Source organism: Symphalangus syndactylus, chromosome 2, assembly GCF_028878055.3.
Source record: "Symphalangus syndactylus isolate Jambi chromosome 2, NHGRI_mSymSyn1-v2.1_pri, whole genome shotgun sequence".
NCBI lineage: Eukaryota > Metazoa > Chordata > Mammalia > Primates > Hylobatidae > Symphalangus > Symphalangus syndactylus.
In genome coordinates this window covers 47,031,490-47,059,471 of record NC_072424.2, presented here as the reverse complement: position 1 = coordinate 47,059,471, position 27,982 = coordinate 47,031,490, and the positions used below count along the sequence as shown (strand labels likewise).

The following is a 27,982-nucleotide window of genomic DNA, read 5'->3' as shown; positions in this document are numbered from 1 at the left end:
GAAGGCTCTACTGGCAGAGGCTTCTTTTATTCTCCAAATATGGCAAAGGATTTGCTAAGAGACATTCAATTCTCCTGCAGTTCTGGATTGCCCAAAGCAAATATAATTTGAAGCATCAATATCTAGTAGCCCAGTGCAGTCAGAGTTGACATGAAGTCAGAAATAACTGATTTCAGAAGGAAGGATTTCTCTAGACAAAGGAATGATTGCGTTTCCAGTTGCCCTTTGAGACGTTTGAGTCTCAAAAGGGCTAGTTTCTTCTCAAGAAGACAAAAGTTTTAGGATACTGTATGAAGAATTTCTTCAATGTGGTTTGTTAATCTCCTTGCTAAGTCTGAGACTCCTAAAGAGAAATGACTCATTTATGACTCAGTTCATCCTTCTGCTTCGTGACCTAGTACATTAAAGACAACAGAAAGGTCAATGTTTTCTCTGCTAGACAAGGTCCTGTCAAATATTTATGATTGAGGGCCAGGCTATTTACATCTAGGAAGCAAATTCTTCCTCATTCAGGACTTTCCAAAACCCTTCCAGCATTGAAACTTAAATTTAAGCACTTATACCAAGAATCTCACAGGGGTATCCTGATGGCCGAACTCAGCTGGTATATGTGTTTCAGTTGGCACTATTTTTTAAATTGAATTTCCGAGTCTTTGGACATGCCACCCCATCTATTATACACCTGATTTGCTTCACTAATGTACTTTACCTGCTGGCCCTTGAAAGTATTTGAGTTTCTGAACCCTCATAAAGATGGAATCTTCCTAAAACGTGTTGTGTCCTTCCCACTATTCTTAAACAGAATATCTAGAATATTGAAACCAACCCAATACTCCCATAGACTGTTCTTTTTGATAAACATAGAAATCGGCCCTTGTGCTGTTAAAGCTTGAAACTTGTATTTGTTTTATCTGAGTTCCTTCCTCCTTCAGAGCCTCTCAAAAAAAGTATCAAAGAATTGAAATGCACCAGAGCATGGCACCAGATGCCTCCTTGCTCTCCCTAGTTCTTGTTTTCTTACCCATTGTTACATTTCTTCCCTGCTACATAAACCCTTAGTTTTAGTCAGTCAGGGAGATGGATTTGAGACTGAGCTCCCATCTCCCTGATGGAGCACCCAATTAAAGCCTTCTTCCTTGGCAATACTTGTTGTCTCAGTGACTGGCTTTCTGTGTGGTGAGGAGCAGGACCTGGACCAAACCTCTGGTGTTTCAGTAACAAAATAACTTAACATTCTCTTTATAATTTAAAGTTATCACTGTGAAACTCAGTGATTATACCACGCAGAAATGCCCTTGTGGATTATTCAGATTTGGGGAAATCAATAGTCCCAGGATGCTATGCTTCTTGAGCTTTTTAAAGTTGCTTCATCTTGCCCCATCTACGTGATCATTAGCTATTCCATTTCACTGTTGCCTCTATGCCTGCCATCACCATAACCAAACACACATACACACACACACACACAGAGACTCTTGACACATATAAACCCTTTCTAACCCTCCACTGTTCTGTGGTCTAGAAAACAAGAAGTTAATTTGATTAGAATTGTGTGCAGAATAGTAGTAAATAGGATCTGAGTTAGGAAGTCCTTAAGGAAGTTGTCTCTCTTTTTAAAATTTTTTTCACTTTTAATTTTTGTGGGTACATAGTAGATGTATACATTTATGGGGTACATGAGATGTCTTGATACAGGCATGCAATATGAGATAAGCACATCGAGATGGCAATAATAAACTTAAATACAAATTCTTCATCACCATTTTGACTGCTCAGAAATCATCACTGTTTCACAGGCTCTTTAAAAAAAGGTCAGTAAATACATGACTCCTGTCTAATGAAAAAAAAGTTAGCAATTGAAATTCTGAGAATACAATCTCCCATAAAAAATCAAAACCCACTCACTGAGCCAAACAAAAAGCATGCTCACTGACCTCCAATTCTTGGCCATCACTGCCAACTACAAAAAAAATAATTAGAAACAAACAGCCACAGATGCTATACTCTTGAGTTGATGAGGAAACATCAAGAGTGCATTGCATCCAGTACTGTCATACGAGTCATTCACATAAGCAGAAAGCCACTTTCCAGTCCCTAGATAACTATGGCCAAGGTAGCCCAGCCAAGAACCTCTTCTCACTCTGTACTTGAAGGCCACAAAAGCAGCTCACTCAGAGGGGCTGGGCTGCCTTGCTCCTCTTAATCCAGTCAGGCTCATTGGACATCCTCAGCCCAGGATTTTATCTCTTCTCACTTGAGCTACTACAATGACTCCCCCAACTGACCTCTCTCTCTCCCTGAGCCATCCGGCCACTTTTTAATCCTCTGCTCACACTGCATTGCATCCAGAGAAAGACAAATTTCAGTCTGTCTCCCTTTTACCTAAATTTAAAAAAGACTACTTTCCTCAACCTCCATCATTTGGCTACATTCAGCCTCATCACAGCCCCAGACTGTGGCCAACCACATTTCTCTCTGCTTTCCCACCACACCATAGTCATCGCCACCTCCTGCCTTTTTTCATGCTCTGTGGCTTCCAGAAACAGCATCTTTTCCTCTGTGTCTGTCCAAACTCCACCCATCCTTCATATCGCCACTCAAGAAGCTGTTCCCAGACACCCTATCCCTTAAGGGTGCTCCTTTCATTCAACTCCTTACAGCTCCCAATATTTTAAGCACTCCTTTTATTTTCCACTGTCCTGGGTGTAGGCCCTGGCCCTGGAGTAGAGCAGGAATCTGACCCAAAACTTCTTTGGCGTCTCCTACTCAATATCTATCCCTCTAAATCCTAGTATGTTCTATGAACACAATTGCCCTTGTACATGATGACCCTAAGAACAGCAAAGTTTATATTTGGAGAAACTGCAGACCTCTCCCAGAATGACACATTGCCCTTCAAATCTCATGGAGAAAGAGTGTGTGGGCCAAGTGCCCAGATATCTAGCAAAGAAAGGCAAGTCAGCCTCCTCCCTTCCCCCAACCCACCGCTCTCGCCAGACAGCATTTAAAATGCCCTTCAGCGCGTTCCTCTTTTATTTGGAAAGGAAACAAGTCTTGACATTCTGTTTCTCCCATTTCATTAAGGACAGAGGTCATCCCAGGAAGGGGAAGGGTAGTTTCCAAAGAGAACTTGTGAGGGAGTGGAGGTGGGGCAGGGGACGCTCTCGTCCCTTCTCGTTAGCCCACTTTACCCTTTGAAGAGAACAAGCCCAGCTTTCACAGTGAATTATTTGCAGGGTGGCCTCTGCCAGGACTGGGCTCTTCCTGGCTGAGGCAATACCCGGAAGGATTACATGATAGCTCAAGGACAGACAAGGTGTCCAGAAAGAACTGGCCGGAGGAGGTGACACTGAGACAGCCTGGAGATAAGGGAGTAGAAAAGGGAGAAGGGAGAAGGTCGGGGGTGTGTGTTAAATAGAAACCCAGAAAAAGCTAAACCTGTACATTTCTCTCTCTCTCTCTCTGTCTGTCTCTCTGCTCTCACACACACACACATACACACACACACACGCACGCACAGAAACACATTCTTTGCTTTCCCTCCCCATCTCTAACTCCCCAAGGCATTTCTATAAATAAACGATAGGCCCCTGAGCCTGCAATAGGACGATTATTAACTCTTGCAGTGTTCTGGCTATACGTGTGTGAACACTTTTCCTCACTTCATGGTTTGCAAAGCCTTTTCCCATATGTAATCTCCACCTGACTCCTACATCACACACTTGAAAAGTCCTTTAGCTTCTCCTCATCATTCCCATATATAGAATCGGGCACCCCACACCCACACTCTCAAAGTTCTTAGCCTTAAAGCTGTAGATTTCAGGTTGGCTACTCCAAAAATCTCTTATGGTTTCAGCCATATTATCTATTTTCAAAATTATCAAATATTGTACATATTTATGGGGCACAATGTGATATTTCGATATATGTATACACTGTAGAATGATCAAATCAAGCTAATTTAACATGCTCATCAACTCACATACTTAGGATTTCTTTGTGATGAGAACATTTAAAATATATCTTTTAGCAATTTTGAAATATGCAATACATTATTATTAACTATAGCCACCATGCTGTGCAACAGATCCCCAGAACTGATTCCTCCCGTCTAAAAATGAAACTTTGTACACCTTGACCAACATTTCCCCATTCCCTATCTGCCCCCACCTATCAGCCTCCTATAACTACCATTCTACTCTCTACTTCCATGAGTTTGAAGTTTTTAGATTTCACATTCTAAGTGAGATCACACAGGATCTGTCTCTCTGTGCCTGGCTTATTTCACTTAGCATGATGTCCTCCAGGTTAATTCATGTTGTCATCACAAATAACAGAACTTTCTTCTATCTTTAGGGCGAATAGTATTTTGTTGTGTATATATACTATAATTTTTATCCATTCATCTATTGATGGGCACTTAGGTTATTTCCATATCTTGGGTATTGTGAATAATGCCACAGTTCACATGGGAGTGCAGATATCTCTTCAACATACTGATTTCAACTCATTTGGATGTACACCCAGAAGTGGGATTGCTGGATCATATGGTAGTTCTATTTTCCATTTTTTCAGGAACTGTCATACCGCTTTCCAAAATGGCTGTACTAATTTACATTCTCACCAACAGTGTACAACAGTTCCCTTTAATCCAGAGGTCTTTACGTGCATAATGTCACTTAAATTCCACAAGAATCCTGAAGGGTGATTATGATCAAGGCATGTCAGAGGAGGAAAGTGAAGCTCTAATGTTACGTGACAGAAGTGTAGAGTCTGGGGTGCAGTGTCTTGAACCCAGGTCCGTATAACTATAGTGCACGTGTTCTTCACCCCTGCCTGAGGCCCTCTTCCTAAAAGTTCTTTATCATCTAAGATTCCAGAGCATCTACCGGGGGGTTTAGTCAGACATCTGGAATGCCAGGATTCATAACCAATTAAGCTTCCCCATGCCTATAGTGGTGTCTTTTACTTTTCACTACAACATTTATTTTGCCAGACTCCATACTAGGTAAAGTGGGTAAAGCAGTAAATAAGACACACATGTCCTGCTCTCATAGAACTTAAAGTCTGATTAAAAGAGACGGTTCATAAATGCACACACAATTAAATAAATGGACCAATTTGCCAAGAAGCTTCAAATCCACAGAGAATAAACATAATGTAGTTTTCATTTTTTCCACCGTCCTTGACTTACTATGTCAAATCATCTCCTCCTCTTCCCTCCCCTTTAAAATATCTCACAGTTTCCATTACTTCCTGTCACTTTCAGCTATTCAGTTTAGTCCAGACCAGTTTAAACCTCCATCTCAGATCTGATCCCAAGCCCTCTGCCCTCCCAGAGTAGCCAAGATTTGCTGCCATGGGGCTTGGCGTAGATCCGGGTGGGTCTGCTCTGTCTCTGTTCTCACCTCTCTATCCACCTCATCAGGATGTTGTTCCCTCCATGGCAGGGGTGGGAAGGGGAAGGGGTGTTTGAGCTCTTCCTCCCCAGGCCCCAGCCCTTGCCACTTGTAGCCCACCTCACAAACTCTTATTGCTGGAGACCCTCATCCAGAGGGTGGCTATCTTCGGGGGTCAGAGGGGGGCACAGCAAGTCAGCCCAGGCCCAGTACCTTCCTCAGCATTCTTTTGACCCATGGGAAATCCAACCATCCTGCTGTGCCAAGCTGTGGGAAGGAGCCTGCGCCACGGCCACACTGTATTTCAGCCCTGCCTTCTCTCTCCAGTGTTTCTCTTCTCCCGGGACAGGGCTGACAGCAGGACTGCTGCCCAGGCAGATGTCTAGCCAGTAAACATGACACTAGTGATCCCTTTAGCACCCCCAACTCTCCTTTGGTTTGGAAGAGGGAAAACCCCTGTTCCTGGTCCTGCTCCTGAGAATATGCTCACAAGGAACTCTGTACCTCCTCCAGGCTGAAAACTCTGAGCCCCTTATTCCAGCCCAGACTTCTCCTTACAGACCCAGGACAGGGGCAGGGTTAGTGGTATTAAGGCCAGTTCTGCCACTGCATTGTTAAAGGCTGGTTAAGAGCTCTCTTTAGAAAACCAGAGTGCTTAGCACTTTCTGGGTCACCTTTGGGCAATGGCAGCCATTCCAAGACAACAGAAAAAAATCTCACTCACACCCTATTACATACAATTCTAATTGTGAGATGTGTGAGGAAGGAAAAGAACAGAGTGCTATGACAGGAAATGCCCACGGTCAGGATCACACTTCTGGATCTCAAATCCCAGCTCTGCCCCTTATTAACTGTGTGACCTTGGGCAGGTTACTTCGCCTCTCTGTGCCTCAGCTTCCTTATTTGTAAAATGGTGATGATAACAGTACATACCTCATAGGACGAAATGAGAAAATGTAAATAAAACTCTTAACATAGTGCCTGTCACATTAATAAATGCTCAGTAAATGTAAGTTCCCTGAGGGATTCAGGCACCTCACAGGCACCCAACAACACTTGATGAAATAATGAATGAGGTAGTGAGACCCCCACCTCTACAAAAAATTAAAAATTAGCCAGATATGGTGGCACATGCCTATAGTTCCAACTACCTGGGAGGCTGAGGTAGGAGGATCATTTGAGCCCAAGAGGTTGAGGCTGCAGTGAGCTGTGATCATGCTACTGTACTCCAGCCTGGGCAACAGAGCAAGACTCTGCCAAAAAAAAAAAAAAAAAAAAAAAAAAAAAAAAAAAAAAAAAACAAACCAGAATTACACTTACACATAGATTTTCTTTTTCTTTTTTTTTTTTTTTTTTTTTTGAGATGGAGTCTCACTCTGTCGCCCAGGCTAGAATGCAGTGGCGCGATCTCGGCTCACTGCAAGCTCCGCCTCCCGGGTTCACGCCATTCTCCTGCCTCAGCGTCCGGAGTAGCTGGGACTACAGGCACCCGCCACAGCGCCCAGCTAATTTTTTTTGTATTTTTTTTTAGTAGAGACGGGGTTTCACCGTGTTAGCCAGGATGGTCTCAATCTCCTGACCTCGTGATCCCCCTGCCTCGGCCTCCCAAAGTGCTGGGATTACAGGCGTGAGCCACCGCGCCCGGCCTACACATAGATTTTCAATCCATATTAGAAAGGCTAACAAGAGCCATATTATGTGTAGTTTGAGAAAAGAGAGGGCAGGAATATATCTTACTTCTGTAGATTCAATGCCTACCACATAGTAGAAGCTCAGCCAATTTTTTTTTTTTTTTTTTGCGTTGAACTGAAAATATTTATGTTATGCTGAAATCCCTCCCATGGAATCCGGGGGATATCGGTGAAATTAAACCACGTGAAACTTGAGTAGTGTTAATGTTTTGTTCATAACTTTCATGAATTTTGCATATATTTCATGGCATTTATATTAAATTCATAAATAAAATTTTAAAAAATAATAATGAATGAGGGAGAATGGCTGGGAATACCTATTTTAGATGGGGTAGTCAGAGAAGACCACTCTGAGAAGGTGACACTTCAGCTTTGACATAGACAATAAGAGAGAAGTCAGCTGAAGAGCAAAGGGATCATATTGCCCTGGAATCAGATTACAGAATAGACCTAGAAAATTCGCCTTTGACATTTTAATATCATGTATAAATATGGGGTTATAAGATATTAATTCCCTCCAGACCAAAGATTTTCATAACTCCCAGGAGCCAAAGTCCTCCAGATACCTCTGTCTCCATCACAGCAGCTCTAACTGTGCAGTTATTTGCCACCAAGGCAGTTCCTTTGGGGGTTTGTTTCCATTTTTTAAAGTTGTTAGTCAGGACTTTGGTAGCAACGAGCTCAAGATCCTGGCTAGATGGTAAGTCAGATTTCACATGATCTAAATAGAGCCAGAGAGTGTCAGCTACCACAAGGAAGACAGTATATCATAAATCCAGAGTAGACATATGAACAAGCATTTTATAGACTGGGCTTACCCAAAGATTAATTTTGAAGGTCATATCATCCAACAGAGTACATAACTGGACACTTGAGTCTGTGCATGTCTCTGGTTACAGCTGGTTTTAGTTACTTTGAATCTGGTCAGCATTATAAATGGCTGGGATAAAGTATCTGCCGGAGGAGTTGGCGTAAGCATTTGACTCACCAGCCCCTCTGACTCATGGGACACACAGTTGTCCTGAGCTATTAATCCATTGACAGAGCATGAGTGAGACAGAGGGGCTGTGAGAAGCTGTACTGACAAATAGCCGGGAGCACCCACTGCCCATCATTATGACTGTATCCTTTTGTGATATGGAGCATCGATATCTTTTGTTGCTGTAATAGCAAGTTTTTGGCATAGGTGTGGCCTGATCATTATTTTCAAGCACACTAAACCTAGATGGTGATATAATGGAACTGTTGACACTGTTCCCAAGACAGGAAGCAGGATGTCTCCACCCTGGTTTGATGGTGTTCGTGTAGATAAATAAGGGCTGGGATGCTGTGCTAGGAGTCAGAAAGGCAGTGTGGTCTAGGTGCCTATTGTTGTAGGTGGTGGTATCAGCAAGGGGCTTTCATTACATGGTGCCAATTAGAATGTCAAAGGAGGTTGGTTTCCATGTTAAATAGGATTGACCTTTCTGTCACCCAGAACCCCAAGTGTAAGCACTAAGAATCTAGAGAATAGCTGATCCTTCACAGAAACACCTAAGGATTTAGCTTTTATTTCCGTGTCTGCAGCAGCAGTGAGAGCCCAATGGAATGTTAGACTCAACTTGATGCAATCTGGCATCTCAAAATCGTAAAGAAGGTTTGAAACAACACATAAAAATGATCTACTGTCATGAATTCAAACCACATCCTAAAGGCTGCCAGAACAATGCTTTCAAATCCCAGATGTTCCAAAACAATTTATTATTCTTAAGGGTTATACAGGGAAGCAATCACCCCCACCCCACCCCCCAAAAAACCGGAAAAGAAAATAAAAGTCCCATATAGGATGCAAATGAAAACATTTCTACTGTGCTTGTAGATACTAATAAAACCTGTTTATAATTTTCTTTTATAAAATATTATTCACGGCCGAGCTCATGCTTGTAATCCCAGCACTCTGGGAGGCCCAGGCAGGCGGATCAGGAGGTCAGGAGATAGATTCCATCCTGGCCAACATGGTGAAACCCTGTCTCTACTAAAAATACAAAAATTAGCTGCACGTGGTGGTGCGCACCTGTAGTCCCAGCTACTCAGGAGGCTGAGGCAGGAGAATCGCTTGAACCTGGGAGGCGGAGGTTGCAGTGAGCCAAGATCGCGCCACTGCACTCCAGCCTGGGTGGCAGAGCCAGACTCCATCTCAAATATATATATAATATATATTATATATATAATATATAAATATTAATAAAATATATATTTATATAAATATATAATAAAATATATATAATATAATATATATTGTATATAACAGAAATGTTTGCTTAAGAAGGAAATTATTAGCAATAATTTGGATCCTCCTTTGTAAGCCTCTCCAATTTCCTCCATCCCTCTACCCAGAAGTAATCACTAGGCCAAGTTCCACTTTTTATTTCCTTGCTTTACTTTATTATTTTCATATATATGAAATATATATTCATTAAATATATATGTATATTCAGTTTTGTGTGGTTTTGAACTCTATGTAAATGAATCATATTGTATATATTTTCTGTAACCTGCCTTTCTTGCTCAGTTTTATGTTCGTGAGATTCATTCATGTTGGTAGGAGTAGCTGCCATTCATCTTCACTTATGTTTTGTATTCCATTGAAATGATAGAATAGAATTTATTTCTCCAGTCTACTCAGTGGATATTTGTGTTGATTTCCATTTTTGCTTTTACAAACAACACTGGTATAAACATACGTGTATATCTCTTGATATAGATGTGCAAGAGTTTCTTTGTAGGATATATACATAGAAGTAGAATTGCTCTGTATCTTCAACTTTACAGCGTCAGAGTGTTCCCAAATGGTGGTGGTGGCACCAGTTTATACTCTCACCAGCAGAGTATGAGACCCATTGTTCACAAACTCACCAACACTTGCTTTTTACAGATGTTTAAATTTTTGCCATTCAGGTAGATGTGAAATAATATCTCCTTGTAGTTTTAATTAGCATTTCCCTGGTTATAAATGAGGTTGAGTATCTTTTCATATGTTTATTGGCCATTCATGTTTTCTGTGAAAAGAGTGTTCAAGTCTTTTTGCTTGTTTTTCTATAGGTTTTTTTTCTTATTAAGTATTGGACTTCTTTATATATTCTGGATACTACTCCTTTGTCAATTACAGCTGCTCTTAGTTTGTTGCTAATCTTTTCACTTTCTTTATGTTGTCTTTTGATTTTTTAAAAAAACAAAATTTTAAATTTTAATGTGGTTAAACTAATCAGTTGTTTCCCTTTGGCTTGTGTTTTTTCTTTTATTTTAGAAAGCCTTTCCAATTCCAAGGTCCTAAAAGACTCCTCATCTCCAAAAGGTTTTTAATAGCTTTCCCTTTCATCTTTAATTATTTAATCCCTTGGAATTGATTCCTGGGCAAGACATGTGGTGGGAGCCTGGTTTCATGTTTTTCCATGTGGATAACCATTTGCTCCAGAGCCAAGTACTGTGAAGTTCATTGTCTTTCCACTCAGCATCATCTCCAGCTCTGTCATAAGCCAGGTCTTCAGGTATGGGTAGGCTTCTTTCCAGGCTCTATATTTTGTTTCACTGGAAATTTGTCCATCCCTGAGCTAACTGATACACCCCACTGAATTAGTTACATAATTTCATAAGAAATCTTGGTATTTGTTACACTAAGTCCCCCATTATGTTCTTTTCCTTTAGAAGGCTTTTGACTCTTCTTGACTCTTTCTGCTTCTACATGAATTTTAGAAACAATTTGTCAAGTTCTTAAAAACACACACACAACCAACCCATTGGTATCTTGGTTTTAATTGGCAATGCATAAAGTAGTAGATAAATATCTTCATAATATTACCTTCCTAACCATAAATATGGAATAGTTTTTCATTTGTAGAGCTCTTTTAAAACCTTTCAATACATTTTTATGATTTTTTTCCATAAAGATCTTGTGAAACTTTTGTTATATTTATTCTAAAGAAATTATATTATTATAATTATTGATGCTTTTGTAAAATAGCCTATATATAATGTATATATAAAAGGACTATTTTGCAATAGCAGCAATAATATAAATATATATAAACAGAATACATAATATATTATATACATAGAATGTACATATACACAGAAATATACCATATATATTGTTTATTGCCTATATAGAGATATTCAGTTCACTTCTGGGTGTTGATCTTTGTATTAGTCATCTACTGCTAAGCCATAAATCACCCCAATTTCGTAGCTGAAAACCACAAATATTTATCATTTCACAGTTTGTTTAAGTCAGAAATTCAAGAGCAGCTTAGCTGGGAGTTTTTGGCTCAGGGTCTCATATAAAGTTGTAATCAAGATGTCAGGCAGGGTGCAGTCATCTGAAAGCTTGACTTGGGCTGGAGGACCCGTTGCCCAGCTCACCCACACAGTGGTTGTCAAGAGGCCTCAGTTCCTCATTATGTGGGGCTCCCCGATAAAGCTGCTCATTACAATGCAGCTGCTTCCCCCAGCACAAGTGAATCTAAGTGAGAGAGAGAGACGGGACAACTAAGATGAAACACATAGTGTCTTTCATAACCTGACATGGAAGTGATACACCATTTCTGATGTGTTCTATTGGTCACACAGAAAAGTGCTGGTGCAATATGGGAGGAGATCACACAAGGAACATGTGAATTTCAGAAGGTGGGAAGCACTGGGGGCCGTATTGTGGCTAAAACTACCATAATCTTATATCCAACGACCTTGCCAAATTCTCAGATTTATTCTAATAATTTAGTAATAGATTCTTTGGGGTTTTCTACAACGGGCAAACATATTATCTGTAAATAATGCCAATATTATTACTCTTCCTCCAATCTCACTTTTATTTCTTTCTTGCTTTACTTCACTGGCTCAGATTTTTGACATAATATTTTAAAGAGGTAGTAATAGAAGACTTACCTTAAAAAGAGTTTCAACATTTACCATAGTGTGATGTTCGTAGCAGGTTTTAATTGTTTTTCCTTTTGGTAGATATCCTTTTTTCAAACCATGAAAGTGTCTCCTTATTTGTTGCTTGAGTTTTTTTCATTAATATTGGGAAATTTTATAAACTTTCTTGGTATTTATTGAGTTGACTGTATATTTTTATTCCTTTAATCTATTTATGTGGCAAATCAACATAATTGAAGTTCTAATGTTAAACCAATCTTACATTCTTGGAATAAGCCCAACTTGATCATAATACATTTTTAAATACATTATTGGATTTATTTTAATAATCTATTGGGTAAAAATTTTTTGCATCTACCTATTTGCAAGATTGGCTTATAATTTTCCTTTCCTTTACTGTTCTGGTAAGATTTCAGTATCGAGGTTATGCTAACTCACAAATAAGTTGGGCAATGTTCCCCCCTTTTTTATATACTCTGAAATATTTTGTGTAAGATCAAAGATATTTGGCCTTTGAATGTTTGATACAAAACATTTATAAAAACATCTGGGCCAGGTATTTTATTTGTGAGTAGATTTTAAACTACAAGTCTTAAACTACTAATCTTATATGTTTATAGGACTAGTCAAGTTTTCCATTTCTTACTGAGATTATTTTGATACAATATACTTTTTAAGGAATGTTTCCATTTTATCTAAGTTTTCAGATATATTAAAGTTATTCACAATTCCTTATTAATTTTTTCATTTCTGCATTACCTATAGTTATGACATTTAACAAAAGCTTCCCATTCTAGTATTCTCACTTTTATCTTCATTTATTTTCTCAAAGATTTGTCTTTTTATTGCTTTGTGTGAGCTTGTATTTCATGAAAATTCCTTGAGGCTTAGGCTGAAGGCACTCTTACAGAAAGCATGTGTGCTTGCTTTTACCGAGCACCTGGGTACTGCAACCAAGGACCATATTTATTTATTTATTTACTTATTCATTTATCAGAGTCTCACTCTATGTCCCACACTGGAGTGCAGTGGCGCTATCTCAGCTCATGGCAACCTCTGCCTCCCAGGTTCAAGCTATTCTCCTGTCTCCCGAGTAGCTGGGATTACAGATGTGCACCACCACGCCTGGCTAATTTTTGTATTTTTTAGTAGAGATGGCATTTCACCATACTGATCAAGTGATCAACATGCCTCAGCCTCCCAAAGTGCTGGAATTACAGGTGTAAGCCATGGCACCCAGCCACCAAGAAAAATTTTTTAATAAATTCTGGGCTTGAGGTTTTTCAGAGCACAAAGAATATGAATTCAGGTTGGAAAACCATAAGAAGGCCAGATTGTGGTTATGAATTTTAGGAAGAGTTGATTGGGGCTTTTTTCCATCTATTAGGTTGGTGCAAAAGTAATTGCAGTTCCAGTCATTATAACTAGGCTCAAACATATCTTTATTAGTCAAAATAGGACCCATTACAATCAACATATTTTGCCAATGAGAAATAAGTTTGTTTATTCCTGTAGCATAAAAAATCCATACTTCGGTATTCAACAAACTTTTGGAAAGCATTTTCTGCATCCTGCTTGTTGTGGGAGCGTTTTCCCTGCAAAAAGTTGTTGAGGTGCTTGAAGAAGTGAAAATAGCCAGTTGGTGAAAGTTCAGGTGAATATGGCCTAGGAGGCAAAACATCATAGCCCAATTCATTCAACTTTTGAAGCGTTGGCTGTGCGATTGTGTGGTAGGGCGTTGTCATGGAAAAGAACTGGGCCCTTTCTGTTGACCAACGCTGGCTGCAATCATTGTGATGTTCAATGCATCTTATTGATTTGCCAAGCATACTTCTCAGATATAATGGTTTTGCCAGGATTCAGAAAGCTGTAGTGATGGGACTGGCAGTAGACCACCATACAGTGACCATGACTTTTTCTGGTGAAAGTTTGGCTTTGGGAAGTGCTTTGGAGCTTCTCGGTCCAACCATTGAGCTGGTCATCACCAGTTGTTTTATAAAATCCACTTTTTGAGATACATCATAACCCAATCAAGAAATGGTTCATTGTCGTTGCATACAATAAGAGAAGACAACACTTCAAAATGACTATTTTTTAAATTTTCGCTCAGCTCATGAGGCACCCACTTTTCAAGCTTTTTCACTTTTCCAATTTGCTTCAAATGCCAAATGACTGTAGAATGGTAGACAGTGAGTTCTTAGATAACTTCTCATGTAGTTGTAAGAGGATCAGCCTTGATGACCGCTCTCAATTGGTCATTGTCAACTTGCGATGGCCAGCCACTATGCTCCTCATCTTCAAGGCTTTTATCTCCTTTGCACAAGTTCTTGAACCACCACTACCCTGTACATTTGTTAGCAGTTCCTGGGCCAAATGTGTTGCTGAAGTCACAAGTTGTCTCCGCTGCTTTACAACCCATTTTGAACTCGAGTAAGAAAATCACTCAAATTTGCTTTGTCTAACATCATTTCCATAGTCTAAAATAAACATACGCAGCAAGTAACAAGTCATTAGCAAAAAAAAAAAAAAACATAAAGCGAGAAATGCCCATTAAAATGATGTATAACATAACCACATTTATCTAAGAATGTATTCCAATATCAAATGGTAAATACCAACAATGCAAAAACCACAATTACTTTGCACTTACCTAATATCTAAAGCTAATGTTGAGACAGGCACCTTTCCTAGTTGAATTTCTCTGTAAAAGTTATGTTATTTTTCTTACTGACAGTGTATCCTTTCTAGGTCTTAGCTATACTAGATATTAACTGTGACACTCCCAACCCACCCACACACCTTAATGGGCCCTAATCCTTTGTCTTCTGTCCCCTTAGTCATAGCTGTCCCCTTAGTCATAGCTGTTAAAAACAAATGTTGGTAACCTGGGGATTAGCAAACAACTTCAGGACAGGTGCCAGCTTCAATACACATTTATCTCTCTAAAGACCTGCTTTTTCTTTTCATTTAGGAGGGCAGAGAAGGCCTTTAAGGCCATCCTTACTCTTCCCAGCTCAGTCAATAATTCTAAAGATATAATTAGAAAGCATTTTATCTAGCATTTTTAGATGTTTTGTACTGGGAGGATTTGGGAGAAGGCAATCTAGACTTTAATTTTAAATTTTAAAGGCCAAAGTCATCTTGGTCATGTTGTACAGGGTATAAATTTGAGGATGCTATCAAACACTGCTTTAGGTACTAGAATAATCCCTAGAGTACTTTTAGAGAGCAGAGGTGAAATAGTTTTCCAGCCAGGCTACCAGCCTAGTTATACTCTTCAATTTTTATAATAGTAAAGTATATTTATTCCCTTCTTCTTAGAATAGGATGAGGCACTGGATTAAGTGCTTTATACAAGTTATTTCATTTAAGATACAACAGGTAAGGTTATGACAAAGTAACTTGCAATAAACTAATGTTCCTGATGAGAATAATTAGAAGCCATTAAAAAAATACCCCAAAACTTTTTTGAAGACATTAGAGAGTTTCTGAGACAACCGGGGCTTGAAATAAGCAGAAACTATACAGAGAGAATCAAAGATCTGATGGACTTCCACTTCTTAACGTGAGAGGGGCTTTGAGGAAGATCAATAATAACATATAGGTCAACTAAAAATGCAGGAAAAAAATACCAAAAAAATCATTTAAAGGCATTAAAGAGCTACTTAAATAAGTAGGGCTTTATAGTTAGGTTGAGCTGATGTACTGCAGCTATTTTTTTTTTCTTAGCTGGATGTATTTGCTGATTCTGGGAAGGCAAAAAGCTGAGAAGCTGAGTGTTGCCTGGGAAGAGGGCCAATAGCATTGATTGAGCTATTGATGGCCTCATAGAGCTGGGAAGAAGAAAACTTAAGAATTCAGAAGTCAATATCCTGGTGAGGAGGGTGTATATGGAAAACTGAATCTAACACTCAGCTCATTTTCCACTCAAGATATTTGCCAAACTCTGAAGGGAAGGAGAAAGAGGGAAGGAGGCTAAGAGGCTCACCAGAAAGCCTGAAAAGCAGAGTGGAGTTCTGGCAGACTCAGTGTGCTGAGGAAACAAAGATTAGAGTTCAAAACCTTCCAGGAGGAGGAACCCTGGCGCAAACATCAAACTCTCAGCTTTAGAAAGTCATAGATTAGAAGCAGAGGTGAACCAAAGATAAATTTAGCTTTATCAAGACTGCAACTTTGCCTTGACTCAGTTCAATCCCTGATTGGACTGAGGCAAGCAGCCCTGAATCTGTCTGGCAGAAGAAAGAGTGAATACACTCTGAAGGAAGATTACACATCTGGTGAAATTCTCTATCTTTTCATCTATTTTCTTGAAAAAAAAATTTTTTTTAAACACACTCTCACTATGTCACCCAGGCTGGAGTGCAGTGGCATGATCACAGCTCACCGCAGCCTCAATCTCTCGGGCTCAAGGGATCCTCCCACCTCAGTCTCCCAGGTAGCTGGGACTGCAGGCCTACACCATGACACCCAGCTAATTTTTGTGGGTTTTTTTTTTTAGAGAGACAGGGTTTTGCTAAGTTGTCCAGGGTGGTCTTGAATTCCTGAGCTCAAGCAATCCACCCACTTCAGCCTCCCAAAGCATTTGGTTTACAAGCATGTGCCACCATGCCCAGCCCTGAAATTTTTAATATCTATTTTTGTTATACATAATACTTGTCATTTAATCAAATATTACTAGAATACCAAAAGGCAAGACCACATGAAAAAAAAAAACAAGAAAAAAGTATATAACAGAATCAGACTCGCAGGAGATTCAGATTTTGGAATTAGTAGACAAGTACTTTCAGATTAACTATCATTGCTATTTCCAAGAAAAAAATAGAGGAAAGGGGGGAAATGGATGAAAAATGAAGATGTTCCCAGAAAATTGGAAACTATAAAAAATAACTAAATAAAAATTTTAACTCAAAAATATAGCTGAAATAAAAAATGCAGGAATGTACTTAAAAGCAGAATTAGACATAGCCGAAGAAAGGCTATGTGAACTGGAAAACAAGTCAATAGCAAATATATGAACTGAAGCCCAGACAGAAAAAAGAGTGGGAAATAGAGAAAAGAGGATAAGACAGTGGGGCAAAGTGAAAACATATAACATACGTCTAACCAGAGTCCCAGAAAGAGAAGAGAAAGAACATGAAACAAGAAATATTTGAAGAGATAATAGCAGAGAATTTTCTAACCTCCACCTAAATCCCTACCTAGAAATATATATTTACTGAAACTATCTTTCAAAAATGAAAGCTAAAGATGTTTTCAATTAAACAAAAACTGAGAGACTTCTTCACCAACAAACATACATTCAAAGAAACAGTAAAGGGATTTTTTTCAGGCCAAAGGAAAAATGATCCAAGATGGAAACATAGAAATACAGAAAGAATAACAGAAGGAGTAAAACACAGATAAATAAAAAAATAATGATGACTGAACAAAACAACATGATCCTATCTCATGAGGCTTAAAGTATATTTAGAATTAAAATATATAATTAAAATGCAAATGATAGGAGGATGATAAAGTGCTTAAGGTCCTAGCTTTATCAAAGAAGGTGTCAAAATGATCATTTTCACTAGACTATAAGAATAGAGGATGTGTGTTGTAATCACTAGGGTAATCACTAAAAGAAAAGGAAAAGAATCTGTAACTAACAAGTTAATAAACTGGAAAATATAGAATAACCAAAAAAATCCAAAAGAAGACAAGAAATGAAAAGGAACATAAACAAATGGGTCAAATACAAAACAAATAATAAAATGGTATACATCAACTCAAATATATCAAGAACTGGGTTAAATACAAATATACAAAATACTTAAAAGGTACACTACGAATAAGAGTTTTGAGAAGTATCATGGTGTAAATGTTGTGACCACAAACTAAGTTTGAGCTCAAGTCTTAGCTCCAACACTTACTAACCCTCTGACCTTAGACAAGTCACAAATCTTGCCTGTGCCTCAGTTTCCTCATCTGTAAAATGAGGTTAATAAGAGAAACCAACTTCATAGAACTGTTGTGAGAGTTAAATGAGGCTATTAACTTAGAATGGTGCTGACCACATAATAAGGGTTATATAATTATAAGCCACTTGATATGGTTTGGCTGTGTCCCTACCCAAATCTCATGTTGAATTGTAATAATCCTCATGTGTCAAGGGCAGGGCCAAGTGGAGATAACTGAATCATGGGGGCAGTTTCCCCCATACTGTTTTCATGGTAGTGAATAAGTCTCAAGAGATCTGATGGTTTTATAAATGGGAGCTCCCCTGTCCAAGCTCTCTTGCTTGCCACCATGTAAGACGTCCCTTTGCTTTTCGTTTGCCTTCCGCCATGATTGTGAGGTTTCCCCAGCCATATGGAACTGTGAGTCCATTAAACCACTTTCCTTTATAAACTACCCAGTCTTGAGTATGTCTTTATTAGAAGCATGAGAATAGACTAATATACCACTGTTGTTATTAAGTCTCACAACAAGCTTGTAAATAATCAACCCATTTCATAGAGGATTAAATTGAGACTTGAGTGACAGCGCAACTTACCCAAAATTATCCATCTGGGGTGTTACGATGAAGTGATAGGGTAAAGATGTGAAAATGTCTCATGCTTCATGACAGCAGAAATCATGTTTGTCTTGTCTTGTTCATCACTATATATTCAGTGCCAAACACATAGTTGGTGCTCTACAAATATTTGTTGGATGAATGAGTGACTCTTACTACAGTGCTATTCAGATACTGTACTGTCCCAACCAGTAACACAGAATACTAACATTAGTACTAAGTCCTTATCTGAGAAAAGAATCTCAAACTCTAATATCAATTTCCAGATTGATTTAGCATTTGAGAACCACACTGTGAAAAGAAAAATTTGTGGGGAAACTTTTTATCATTAGTATTAGTGACAATACATATTTATTTATTATATACTATTGGCCAAATATTTTGTTAACACATCATCTCCATGGTCTCACTTTATTCTCATAATCACTCTGTGAGGTAAGAATTGTTATTGTTCCCATTTTAAAGATGGGAACACTGAGACTTGGAGACATTGTCACTTGATGAAGGTTGCACCACAAAACTGGTGGGATAGAGATTTAAATCTAGTTCTGTCTGACTCCAGACCTAATCTCTTAACATGTGAAAAGTATGTGATTCATCTGCTTCTCTGGATAACTCAATTCTATCCTTAATTACAAACTGAAAAGTTGGCTCGTATTACCTTGGCCCTGTGAATAATTGTTTTTGAGTTGCTGCTGAAACAATGGGCCTCAACCATTTATGAATGCCTGCGTCAAGGGGAGCCATGCGATGGAGTCCCAGTATCCTTCCACTAAATGACTTGGTGATTCAGAAGGCTAGATCTTCTCTAACCCCTGATTGGGTGGGCAGTTGCGGGGTGGGAATCCTGACTTACTTGAGCCAATCATGAAGTCCCATTTCCCTGTCCAGAGACTAGTTCACGTACAGAACTGTGACTTAATTCTGGTCAGTGAAACATAGGGGAGAGTCTGCAAGTCTGCAGTGGAGGATAAGAAAAGCTTCTGGACAAGGTTTATTCGTCCTTAAAAAAAAGTGACACAAGGAAGAGATAGGCTCCTTCTCCTGGTTAGGTTATTGTGTCTGCTTCTCATGCCTGGAAACTATGGCAGCCATCTTATCATTAGGAAGTTAGCACAGGGACAATCAAGAGTAATGAGGATAGGCTGGGCACGGTGGCTCACGCCTGTAATCCTGGCACTTTGGGAGGCTGAGGCGGGCAGATCACTTGAGGTCAGAAGTTCGAGACCAGCCTGGGCAACATAGGGAAACCCCATCTCTACTAAAAATACAAAAATTGGCTGGGCGTGGTGGTGCGCGCCTGTAGTCCCAGCTACTTGGGAGGCTGAGGTACAAGAATCACTTGAACCCAGGAGGCAGACGTTGCAGTGAGCTGAGATTGCACCACTGCACTCTACCCTGGGTGATGGAGCAAGACTGTCTCAAAAAATAAAAAAAGAAAGAAAGAAAAAAAGAGTAAAGAGGATGGTAAAATGAAAAAATGGAAATAGGTTAACCTGAGTTTAAGCCACTGACTTAACCAACTTTGAAAACACTCTACCTTGCATCTTGTATTGTAGGATAATCTATTTCCTTTATAGTTGAAGATACATGAGTCAAGGGATCATGTCACTTGTGCCAAAAAGCCTCCTCATTAACCTACTCCTATACACAAAAGATCAGAGAAGAGAAAAAGAGATAATCAATTAGTAAAATCAAGAAGTCCATGTCCAGGTTGTTTAGCAGGAGATGGTATGGGCAAGGCTGGGGGTGTTGGAGAAGGGGCAGTAGGCCAAGCTCTACTATTTCTGTAATCTTCAGCAAGTTTTAATCACTATGGACCTCTATTTCACCATCTGGTTGGTTTTTGGTTTTTTATTTTTTAATTTTTAATTTTTAATTTTTTTATTTTTATTTTGTGTGTGTGTGTGTGTGTGTGTGTGTGTGTGTGTGTAAGTGGGTAGAGGAATCCTCTGAGCCATTACGTGACTCTGTTATCTGAATCGGGACAGTTGAAAACACTCCACACAGCTTAAATCAGAGGTCCTCAAACTTGATGCATATTGGAAACATCTGGAAAGCTTTCAGAACTGTCCAATGCACAGACCACGACTTGGACCAATTAAATCCAAATATTATGAGCTTCAGGGGGAAGCATCAGTATTTTGTAAAGCTTACCAGTTAAATCTGATATGCAGGCAAAGTTAAGGACCACTGGCTTAGAGGGATCATCCAAATCCAGGAATGGGTGGCCACTCATTGTCAAAAAGAGGGAAAAGTCAAGGCCAGGAGTCAGCAACAGTGCACATGGACTGCTCTGAGTTTGGGATCCTTGCCCACTAATGAGAGGGTTTGTTCAGATTACAGCTCCCAGTAGCTGCCAAAAAACTCTATGAGGAACCTAGAGATGAAAGCTGAGGAAGAGATTCTCCCTTTGCAGCTTGAAAGGTCACTCAGACTTGTGCAGAACTTTTGGATTCACATTGATAAAGATGCACAGTTCACTCCCACCCTAGATATTTCCAGCCTATCAGTTTGGGGATGAACTAAAAGGAGAGCCATCAATCTAGAGAGAAAAAAATAGTCCTTCCTTAAATAACTAAATTAAACTTAATATTTTTTGGAACAGAATATCATGCATTCCAAATTCAAGTTATTCTTTCACGTTAAATTTTTAAAAGCAAAGTTGCTTCTACTATTAGGCGAGATATCAGGATGTGAAATGCAGTTAATTCTATTTGATAGTAAAGCTCCAGGAACACCCTGCTCTTTGACCAGCTCCTCCCTCAACTGCCCAGGGTCACCCCAAAATTGGGTCAAGCTGGCACAGGTGACCAGCACAAGCTGGTCATGCCTGCCTGAAAATAGCTCTCCTGTAACAAGGGGGCTGCAGGAGAAGGGGCAACTCCATGGGAGATTTCAAGGAGGCTGTGTGAAGCAGAGGGAGGGACACTAAGTGACAAGTCACTGTTCAGCTGGCTCACCCTGGCCACACTACCTTTAACAAGTCACTTCACCTATCTGGATCTTAGTTTCTTCTTTTACAAAGCTAGGCACTTGAGCCCCATGGTCTTCGAGGTCCCTGTCAGACCCAAGTTTGATTTTTCTCCATCCCTTGGGAACAGGGCAGTCCACCGAACCATCAGCATAAATAGAGAGGAAGCAAAATAGGGGCTATAAATTCTAGCTCTTACAGAGCTCGGCAGATAATGTGAGAGAGTGAAGCCATGAGTGGAGACTGTGGCCAAAACAAGGCAGTATGACCCATCTAGGATGCATGCCCCATCTAAGGGGCACAGCTGCTATTCAATTTCATGTATTTGTTGCCATGTGGGGAGACCTTACAAATTTTTTAGGAAAAAAAGTAAACCCAGATTTTTTAATGTAGTCCGCTGATTGTTATATCATGGCAATAAATTGTTTAACAATCTCGTGTCAAATAAAATACATCTGTGCCCAGATACAGCCTGCAGGCCTGTGGTTTACAGCTTTGACAAAGAGGATTCTATGATATGATAACAGTTTATTCTTCATAATTGGGCCTTTTTAGTAGATTGGTTAACACTGTGCAGCTCTCTTTAGATACACTGTGCAGATGTAGGCAGAACTGGAGCAACAACTTAGGTTCATGGACCTGTTTCCTCTCACCCCAAGGAGCTGTGCTGCTCCCTTCAGTCCAGGACTGGCGCCTACTGCCCCTTCCCTATGCCACTCTGTGCAGCTGAAAGTTCTGCCCGTTCAGGAAGGTGCTGTAGCTCGAGACGTAGAAGCCACTCCAACCTTTCCCACACCAACTCCTTCCCCATTTTAAAGCTGAGACATGGCCTCCAACATAACCCTGACCCAGCAGATTGTGTGTGTGTGCAGAAACCATAGATGAGGACAGTCAGGGTGGGGGAAGAAGCACTAGCAACAGCTCAAGTTATTGCCCCTGCTCTCCAGCCCCAGTGGTCAGGTGGTAGGAAGTGTGCTCACTAATGAGACTGGGGCCTTGTGAATATCCTCAGATGGATCCATGTCTTGGTCCATACTAACTCTGCTCAGTTGTTCCTAAACGAAAAATGAGAATGTCAGCTGAGTTTCTTATTTGACTGTGGCTTTGAGAAAGAAAATATACTCAGGCCTTATATCAAACACATTTATTCTTAAAGCGAGAAGCTCATCAAGGATAGCTAGAGGAGAGTGAAATATTTACAGTAGAAAAGTATGGATGCTAGCCAAACTTCAGATTCTGTCACTGCAGAGTTATTCCGATAGTACTTTTCCACCATGGCACATCACACATGTTAAAATTAACTGCATTCTTGTAACACCTCTCAATGGTTGTGCACAATAATAGAAGCAACATTCTGGGACTCCTTAAGATCCTACAGAATGAATTTATGCACACACAAAAACAAGTATAATACAAAACATTCAAAACAAGTCACATCCATTTTTAAAAAAAAAAGAAAACAGCAAGATGAAAATAGGCAAGGGATGGGTTGTTACTTCTATGTGCAAGGTACTGGATTCTTCACTGAGAATCCTAGTGTCGGGCCTCACGTCAAACATCACATCAAAAAAGTGTGCAGAAAAATGAGTCACCTTCAATATGAAGGATGTGAGTTGTGTACACTGACAACGGTCTCAAAGATATAGCATTATTGCAGGAGGAATGCCTGTGTACAGAGTGGACCATCTTATGAGGCAAAAAACTCATGAGTTATCAGATGACCATTCAGATATTTGGGTTAAACGATGACAGTTTTCTGGTTTAATCAAGGCACTTGCAAAGAGCTATCTTTGACATGATATGAAGTCCCTACGTGTTGTTAGCCATTGATGATGGCATGGTTTTTCTATACCAAGCATTCTATAACAAGAACCCAAGCCTGACAGTTTGATCACAAAGTCACTTATAACATCAGGACTACAAAGGCAGATTTGCTTAAACTTTCCCCAAATTATGATTTTTGATAGATCACATCTGAACAGAAAGGCTTCACTTAAGATCTTGATTCTCCAGAGCTATAATTCATCTTCTTTCTCCAATACCACCCACATTCTTAAAGGTTATTTAGCTTTTCTCCACAAGGATACGTAGAATGGATCTTTTTCCCCTCCAGAAATAATTTCCCCAGGAAAGAATTGTAAAACCAACTTAAAAACACAAAATAACCTTACATTTTTCCACCAACAATGATCAGACCTCCCACTCCTCTGACTTGAGCTTCAGAGCCCTTTGTGTATACTTTTCACACATTTCTCATACCATTAACACAGCTTTCCATCACCATCAGCCATCCTTCCTCAACTTTTCCTTGCCCGACATGAAAGCTAGCGGATTGAGAGGGAAGGAGGAAGGGCACTGAAAAAGTATTACCTTTATAAAAATAGTTTTCAACCGGTTACTTGATCCTGCAAAGCCAAATTGGGTAGCATCATCTGTACAGACCCCAACACTAAATTCTCAAGTGTCTTTCTTTTCCATAGCCAGGTCTCAAAAGCTCAAATCTAAACCTACTGATGGAGTAGCAAAGGCTTCCTAAAATTGAGCAATACAGACCTAGGATTGCATGGGGGAATATGACAAGTCAAGACCCGTTACATTGTTGCTTAATTCATCGATAAGAGGCCAAGTTCTCCATTCTCCCCCAGCTCTGCCACTCTGGGAAGAGCCCACTAGCCAGCCTCGGACTGCCAAAGATTGTTGACTCTAACTCTGTCTTAGGAGACGTCTGGTGGAATGCACAGTCCTGGGGTGCCATCTGTGTCTGCACCCCATCAGGCTTCCATTGAACATGAACAATTCTATAATTCTGACCATCATTGTTGTCCCAAAAGACTTGCCCATTAGCATGGTAAGAAATGCAGAACTCAATTTTCTGCTCAGTTGGAATGACAGGGGGTAAGTCAATGGCAAATGAGAAGGTATCACTATCTGAGCCACCATACACATTTTTCATATAGACACAGTCTACGTCAGTGTAGTTTTTCCAAGAATCGAAAGTGATACGGATCTGAACTTTCTTCTCAAAACTCACATTTTTGACTTTAACAGTCCCTGTCACTGTTCGCTCCTGCAACGAGCAGTTCTCCAGACAGACAAAGTTCTTCTGAAAGTGGCTCCGGAAACTTAAGTAATCGGTTGAAGGCTGTGGGAAATCTAAAATCAAGTTTTTCTCCTCGTGGTGTTTTAAGGCAGAGGAGATATCATTAAGGTCTAAGAGATCAAACTGGAGATCCCACGCTGGTTCTTCTGGGAGGTCGGAGAAGACATGGATCGCGGTGAGAGAGAGGCCCTTGGAGTCAGCAAACACAACGCGCTTCTTGGCTTGGCTGTGTGAGCACTTCCAGTCATTCTGTGATTTGGCTTCATGTTTTATGTTGAGACATGATTTCAGGGGCTTTAATTTATTCACAAAATGTCTTCGTTGAAATTCGTCGTAAGGGCCCAGGAAACTCTTCACAGGTGGTGAATGAGCCAAGCAAAGCCTCATGGCCACATCCACGGGCATGACCGAACTTGTCAAAGGACGTGGATCTAAAACCTGGATCATTCTGGAATGCAAAAGGAAGAGGGATTATCACCTGGATCGGAAATGCTCTTCCCCAGTGCCAAATACATATGTACTATTTTTGTGCTGACTGAATTATAGCCAGTGCAGTAGATATCAGGCAGGTGCTATCATACGTAGTAAAAGAGAACAGTATTAAGTGATCAGATCTTCTATGTCTACCTCTACCCTTGGCCGGCTAAAGGCTATTAATTGCTTAAAACACTTAGAGGGTGATGGGGGTCTCAGTTTCCCCATCCGAGAAATAAAAGGGTTCGATTTGATTATCTCCAAGGCAGCCTTGAGAACCGTGTGCTCTGTTCTGGACCAGTGATCCTCAAACCTGTCTGGTCACTATGCCTAGGGAATTCATTTTCTTTCTTTCTTGTCTTCCCTCCTTTCCTCCTTCCCTCCTTCCTTCCTTTCTTCCTTCCTTTCTCTCTTTCTCTCTCTCTCTCTCTTTCTCTCTCTCTCTCTTTCTCTTTCTTCTTTCTTTCCAATTCCTGGGACTCAGAACTACTGAGGCAGAACTTCTGGGGCTAGGGCCAAGGGATGGATATGTCCTTAAAGCTTCCCAGGTGATTCTAATGACCAGACAGGTTCAGGAGCCACAGTTCCAGACCCTCTGCTCCCTCTGGCTACGTTGGCTTATTTTGCCGCCAAATTGATTGACACTTCTCTGGTAAGGTAATTCACTTGAAAAAAAACAAAAATAACATGCAACAGTTTTCAGAGTGAGAAGGCTAGAGAAGAAGTCAAAGAATTATCTTTGCACTTTGATTATCATGGTCTTCCTTATTTTTCACAAATAACAACTGAAATACAAGCCAACAATTCATATGCACTTAAAAACTATATAATTGATAATTCACCTAAAGAGATGCCCATGACAAGTCCACATTTAAGTGGAAAAACTGATTACCTGAAAGTTGGAGTGTTTTAAAATATACATTTTATATACATAAACTTATAAATATTGAAAAACTCTATAGGAAATACACCTTTCCTAATAATTTAATAATTATTATTTCTGGGTGATAGAATTATAGATTATCTATTTTCATTTTTGTTCTTTTTTGGCATTTTCTAATAGACATTTATAAGTAGAAAGACAACAAAGCCATTTAAAGTTTTAAACATGACTATGCTCAGCAATATTAAACCAAGAAGCATCTATAAAGAAGACTTTTCTCTGACCTTTAGCCCTCATTATATATTTCCAAGCTTATGGTATTAGGATTTTTTTCCTGTCTTAGCCTTACAAGTAAGAGGTGTGTGTACATGACATTTCTCAGTCTGGCTTTAGTAACTCTCCTCACAGCAGCTCTAAACATGTATGCAAATGGTCATTATCACAAAAATGTGTAATGACACTCGCAGAACTGTATTAGCTCTGGGGTTTTTTTGGGAGATCTGCAAACTTAGAACAAATGAAAGCTAAAGCTATATTTGTGGGTCTAAGAATAGTTAATAGGATTTTTAGAGAAGTCTTCTGCTAAGCTATGTCTGGAGAAGCTATTTAAACTAGTTTTATGGGAGGTTGTTTTTTTTTTTTTACTTTTTGCATTTATAAAAAGACAGTTTTAGTTTGGGTGATTTCTTTGGAACTTTAAGTCCTGGACAAGAGTTAAAAGTAATCGTTTGCTCAAACTCATGAGATTTTGCTATGGCAAACTGTGATAAGAAGGACGAATGAATGCAAACGTCGTCCTGTAATTTTTTTCCTCCAAGATAAACCACCTAACCAGCAATGTCAGAGTGCTGTTCTCACCACTTCAGCTGCCCGAGTCTTTGGGACATTTGGGCAGGACCAAAAGAACAGCCGCATCCATGAGAAAATCCGAACTCAAGCTGATTCACGTTAAGATAATATCTGCTTTAAGATGCTGATTACTAAAATAGGCTCTGCTTAAGAAATAGAGCCAAATTTCTACACCTCTAAGGCCTCTCGGTTGCCAGATTCAACTACGTAGTCAGTCCACTTGTCCTCCCCTGGGGTGTCCATTTCCAGAGATGATAGAACTGAAACGCCCCCCAACTTCCCCACAGCTGCGCGTTCCCCTGTGTTCCTAGCGCGCAGAGTTGCAGCGAACCTACCTGGTGCAGCTCATTAGGCAGAGAGGCGGCGGACCGTAAAAGCCAGCACCGGCTGCCTGCACAAATTCGAATCACAGCTCCGGGACTTGCCCCCGCCGCGGTCGCTAGGAGAGATTGAGGGCCCGGCGCCTAGAGGCCGCTTATGTGCTCCGAAGCACGTGACCCGATCCCTGGGACCAATCGCCGGGCCTCGAGCCCCATGGCGCGACCAACCAGAGCCCAGCTGGGGCGCGAGCCCTCGCCCCGGGAACGTGATTGCTCCGGCGCCGGACGTGCAGAGAGCGAGCTGGGCATCCCGGGGAGGTTCTGGGACTCCGTGGCCAGCTGGAACCAGCCGCGTAACGGGAACCCTGGGCTAGGGGCCGGGCAGGCACGTACCGCATGCACCGGGCGCCGGCCAAGAGAGAGCGCAGCCAGCCTCGCCCAGGCGGGGCGCCAGTGCCTCAGGCTTGGGGCGGCTGTTAATTGGGAATAGCTTTGTGGGTCACTGCGGGTGAATCTGCACACAGAAGATGTGGCTCAAACCGAATGTGTATCGCATTTGAAATGTTTATATCGTTCATTACCCGGTGTATCCGCATTTCTCCCTCACCTTAGCCTGCGCGATCCCAAACTGGCTGCATGCTTTTCGATTAGTATGAGTTCACAGATGCACCACACAGTAGACAGCTGCCGGGAATTACCAACTTACCTAACAAATGTTGTTAGGAAAGCATACCAGCCCCATAAAACACCAAGGTGGCATTTAATTAAAAGACACTTTGTATTTCTGTCTATTCTTCAATTTTCTCCCCTGCGGGGAACACTAAAGCT

At 40.3% G+C, this 27,982-nt stretch overlaps 1 protein-coding gene and 1 long non-coding RNA gene across 2 annotated transcripts in view; both read right to left on the bottom strand.

The window, feature by feature from the left end:
• LOC129469309 (uncharacterized) overlaps window positions 1-5,795 on the bottom strand; it is a 91,713-nt gene extending 85,918 nt beyond the window's left edge. The window contains exon 1 of the long non-coding RNA XR_008653001.2: window positions 5,613-5,795. This is a non-coding gene — a long non-coding RNA (uncharacterized lncRNA). The remainder of the gene's footprint in view (window positions 1-5,612) is intronic.
• A 16,862-nt stretch (window positions 5,796-22,657) lies between these two features.
• On the bottom strand, window positions 22,658-27,312 carry PPP1R3C (protein phosphatase 1 regulatory subunit 3C). Its single transcript, XM_055255746.2, has 2 exons — window positions 27,170-27,312; window positions 22,658-25,076 (listed from the first exon to the last, which is right to left on the bottom strand). Exons 1-2 carry the CDS (start codon window positions 27,181-27,183, stop codon window positions 24,137-24,139), a joined length of 954 nt encoding a protein of 317 aa, XP_055111721.1. The 5' UTR covers window positions 27,184-27,312; the 3' UTR covers window positions 22,658-24,136.
• Window positions 27,313-27,982: the final 670 nt, after the last annotated feature.